This window comes from Penaeus monodon, chromosome 3 (genome assembly GCF_015228065.2).
Source record: "Penaeus monodon isolate SGIC_2016 chromosome 3, NSTDA_Pmon_1, whole genome shotgun sequence".
Classification (NCBI taxonomy): Eukaryota; Metazoa; Arthropoda; class Malacostraca; order Decapoda; family Penaeidae; genus Penaeus; species Penaeus monodon.
In genome coordinates this window covers 40,853,685-40,858,684 of record NC_051388.1, presented here as the reverse complement: position 1 = coordinate 40,858,684, position 5,000 = coordinate 40,853,685, and the positions used below count along the sequence as shown (strand labels likewise).

The window sequence follows — 5,000 nt, the reverse complement described above, 5'->3', positions numbered from 1 at the left end:
CAAACAGTGCCTGATACTTCATCTATGTTTGGATGGTAAACTTTATTCATGAAGCCAATGCTTGGAGATTTAAAAGGGTAATGTTCAGGAAGGTGGACACGGACTTTCCAGACACCCCCTTCATATGGAGCTGAAAAGCAGAATTAAAATGTATGTAAAAACCTGTAAAATATGTCTGCAACACATATCCAAATTATCCATAGATTTACTTCTTCTTTTTTTTAAGATTATAATTTCATTCACTTTGATCATTCATACTGATCATGAGCTAAAGAATTTCTTGCCATTTCCTAAATAGCATTTCTACGGGAGTGTAATAAAGAATATACTTACTGCCTTTTGGACCATAAAACTTGACACAAAATTCGTTAAGGCCATTTAGCATGGTTACCTCATGCTTCTTCTCAATACTGAAAACTCATGTTAAGGAAAAATACACAGACAGGGAACAAAATATCTTAACCAACAGGTTCAAGATGGAGTGAAGCAGAGTGACATCCAAAATGTCAATGTACAATAAAGAACAGGATAAAGCTATTATCATTTAAAATACATTTTGTATAGAATTAATGCTTATATAGTGGAATATTAAGCAATACACAATTTTTAGAGGAAAAAAAATAATAATAAATCAGTGTGCCATTGCCTGCATGAAGAGAAGAGTGGGTGAGTGGACAAATGGATGTACAGTCAAATGAATAGATGAATGAATGAATGAATGAACAAATGGATGGAGAGAGGAACGGATGGATGGCTTAACATATATAGACAAACAGATGAACAGACAGTCAAACAAATAGATAGATATTGCCTGATAAAAGAATGGATTTTGTTCGTGTGCGTGCTTGTGTGCGTGCATGTGTGTGTGCATGTGTGTGCGTGTGCATGTGCACGTACATGTGTGTGCATATGGATGTGCATGTGCATGTGTTGTTTAAGTGTGTGTGTGTGTGTGTGTGTGTGTGTGTGTGTGTGTGTGTGTGTGTGTGTGTGTGTGTGGAGTGTGTGTGTGTGGAGTGTGTGTGTGTGTGGAGTGTGTGTGTGTGTGTGTGTGTGGTTTGTGTGTGTGTGTGTGTGGTGTGTGTGTGGTGTGTGTGTGGTGTGTGTGTGTGTGGTGTGTGTGTGGTGTGTGTGTGTGTGTGGTGTGTGTGTGGTGTGGTGTGTAGTGTGGTGTGTGTGTGTGGTGATGGACTGTGTGTTGCGTGGTGGACTGTGTGTATGGACTGTGTGTGCGTGGTGGACTGTGTGGTGTGTATGGACTGTGTGTGCGTGTGGACTGTGTGTGTGTAGGTGAGTGTGAATGAATGAGAGAGTAGGTGAGTGAGTGAATGAGTGAGTAAGTGAGTGAGTGCACGTGAGAGAGGAGTGCACGCGAGTGAGTGCGTGACGACACGCGGATGAGTGCGTGACTGCACGCGAATGAGTGCGCGCGCGCACAGGCGTGAGCCCGTGCGAATTTATGTGTCTGTGTGCGTAAGTCTTTGTTATAATACACTGGAACTTGCTAAACAGTTTCGAATTCCGTCTCGGACTGACAAATAGTGTGGGCTTTTGTTGTGTAAGTATGCGGTTTCGAAGCATCATTTACTACATGACTTGTGTCAGTGACGCACACGCGAGCACGCACGCACGCGGACGCACGCACACGCACATACGCACAGTCAAAACAAAAGCTCCCACAATTTCCGAGCACATACTACTGTAATTAATATTCTTCTAACAAAATTCCTCTCCTTCCTACAAATTTATTTTCACTTTAGAAAGAACATATTTTCCCTCTTCGCAAATTCATTTATGCTTTTAAGAGAACATCCTTCTCTTCTTCCTCCCACCATCGACAAGTCTCACCCTCATACTATTTCGTAGTCATTGTTGGAATTCGAAAGTGAAGTTGTTGTAACTGCGGTACAACAACTTCCACAGTCAATAACGTCAACATCCCTGCCAGACGTGCGTTCTCAGGTACTACGTGTGTTCATTTTCGTTTTCCACCCAAAGGGGTACAAGAGCGGAATAAGAAGAATTAATAGAGGAGAAAGACTAAATAAACGAAGTAGAAATATATCAATGGTTACGTTATTTTTATATGGGAGGGAAAAATATTAAATAATTTCCCTTAATTTGAAGACAGGCCTACCGAGTTCAGGGACGAGAAAAGAATAAGGCTTTCGTTCCCCGGCCATTATTCATTACTGCGAAATAGGGAAAGTTAAAGGCTTAAAGATACTTTCTCGTTTCAGCGAGTACGAGTCACTTCTCTTCAGTTACCAGTCATAGTATTGCACGTAGAGCATTTAAAAATACGCATACATATGAGACATCAGGCAACTGAGGTTAACAGATAGGCGCATCATTTCCAAAACACCTAATAGGCATTGTATTTGGATGTATAACACAATAAAGGAAGTAAAGAACCTTTCCAAAACGTACCGCGTCGCCAATATGGACTTCTTGTTCCACGATGAAATACGATTGTTGGTAACTCACCGCACTAGCACAACGCACATACTCACGCACACATTCACACACACTCACACTCGCTATTTGACCTACTACTAGCCCGTGAAAAACATGTCAAGTCCCAACTACCATAGGCCCAACCAGTGGTAGGACCAACACACGAGATTCATCTATATAACACGAGTCGCAAATCGATAGCCACGAAGCACCCTTTCCTGTACCCCAGGAAAAGATGAACCTTATAAATATTCACATAATCGAGTATTGACCTTGCCAATAATCATACAAAACGAATACTGAACATTACTAATAATCCCATGGGCGAAAGTTGAACATTACTAATAACACCACAGACGGATACCGAACTTCACAAACAATACCGAATGCTGAATCTTACCAAAAATAATCCCGCAGGCGCATTTTGAACCTTACAAAATAATCCCACAGGTGAATACTGAACTTTACAAACAATACCAAAGATGATGTTAATCTACATAATCATGGCACCGGCGCGTACTAAACCTAATAAAAGAATTCCACAGGCAATATAATAATCCCACAAGCAAATGTTTAAGCTTACTACTTAATCCTACAGGCGAATGTTGAACCCTACAAACACAATCCCACAGGCGAATATTAAACCTTACAAACACTATCTCCCTCACTGGAAGCTCCTCGCCAGCCGCCGATCCTCCAGCTGGCCTTAAATGTGATAGTGTTACTCTACACCAGAAAATGTACCCACAGTTTATGTGACGGAAAACGCACAATGCTCCTGTAACTAACGTGCCTACCATTTCTTAAACACGTTGCAGGATTTCCACATTACGGAAGTTTTCCATACTACCACTTCCCCCCCTCGTAAAAGTATTCATAAACTATGCATGGGAAAGGTGTACCCTAGAACCTGTGTGGTCTGGAAAACACTGGACTTCACTATCAAAGATTAATAAAACAAATGTCTCTGTGGTTGGGAAAACTTAAAAAAGTAATAATATTGAGATTGGAAAGTAAAATGAAAATGGAGATATTCATATCTACATCAATATCAATATTACTAGAAACAGTATTATTTTCATTGTTATTATCATCATCATTATTACCATTATCATTACCATTACCATTACCATTACCCTTACCATTATTCTCAACCTTACCATTAATATTTTCATTATTATTATTATTATTATTAATATTATTAGCTACTATTAATTGTTATCATTACTATCATTATCATTATCATTATCATTACTATTACTATTACAATAACAACAATAATATTATCAACAATAAAAAATAATACAAATAATAACAATAAAAACACTAATACTAATGCTAATACTGATAAAATTACTACTACTCCTACTCCTACTACTTCTATTACTATTAATAATAATAATAAAAATAACTAACAATGACAACAGTAATAACAATAACAACAATAATAATAATAATAATGACAATAATAATAATAATAATAATAATAATAATAATAATAATAATAATAATAATAACAATAATGACAATAATAATAATCATCATCATCATCATCATCATAATAATAATAATAATAATAATAATAATAGCAATAGTAACAGTAATAGTAATAATAATAACAATAATAAAATCATTATCATTATAAATATTATTACCATTATCATCACCATCATAGAAATAATACTACTAACTACTAATAATAGTAATGGTAATAAATTAATAAAAAAAAAAATTATATATATATAAATTAATCATTAAATAAATAAATAATAATCATAATCATCATAATTATAGTAATAATTATACTTATACTTATAACCATAATAATAAAAACAACAATAATTATAATAAAAATAATACTGGTAATGATAATAACAGTAATAATAATTATAATGATAGTTGCTGTTGCAATAATAATAACTTTTATAATAACAATAACAATAATAATAATATAAATAATAATAATTATAATAATAAAAATAATAATAACAATAATAATCATCATCATCATCATAATAATCATAATAATCATAATAATAATAACAATAATAATAATAACAATAATGACAACAACAACAGGCTGTTATTTACTTTCTCATCTATCAAACTAAACAATTTTTCCTGTTTATCTCAACTCGAAGTGAAGTGTTTTGTTGCTAACTACCCTACTGCCTTGGCTGTGAAACCTTGACTACTAAATTTGTATCATACACAGTTAGCCATTTTTTTCCAAAAGAAAAAAAATCAGAAATGCATATAAGATGCATGATACTAGTTTCAAATAAAAAGAAAAGAAATAGCACATATTACATGCCATTAAATGTTTATTTTGCCTGCCATCCCAGAACCCTTGTAAAAAGCAGACACCAACTAAAGACCAGTAAAGTTTTCAATCTACAAAGCAATTAGAAGGCAGAAGAACATCATTAAACAGTCAACTCATATAATGCTTCATTTATCAAGAAACAGGTTAACTCTTGACTAGCTTTACATCTTGTGATTGCTAGAACCACTACAATAATTTGAAAAGGACAAGTACTCAG

General features: G+C 34.8%; 1 protein-coding gene across 2 annotated transcripts in view; it reads right to left on the bottom strand.

Moving 5' to 3' along the window:
- Positions 1-5,000, bottom strand: part of LOC119594688 (ubiquitin-conjugating enzyme E2 H) — a 16,248-nt gene that overhangs the window by 4,623 nt on the left and 6,625 nt on the right. For both annotated transcript variants that reach the window (XR_005230648.1, XM_037943747.1), the window contains exons 2-3: positions 334-410; positions 1-130 (exon numbers count right to left, since the gene is read on the bottom strand). The exon at positions 1-130 is cut by the window's left edge and continues 38 nt beyond it. Coding sequence is in view for 1 of the 2 variants with exons in the window: in XM_037943747.1 (XP_037799675.1) it covers positions 1-130; positions 334-410 (207 nt within the window). In the remaining variant the exon portion in view is untranslated. The remainder of the gene's footprint in view (positions 131-333; positions 411-5,000) is intronic.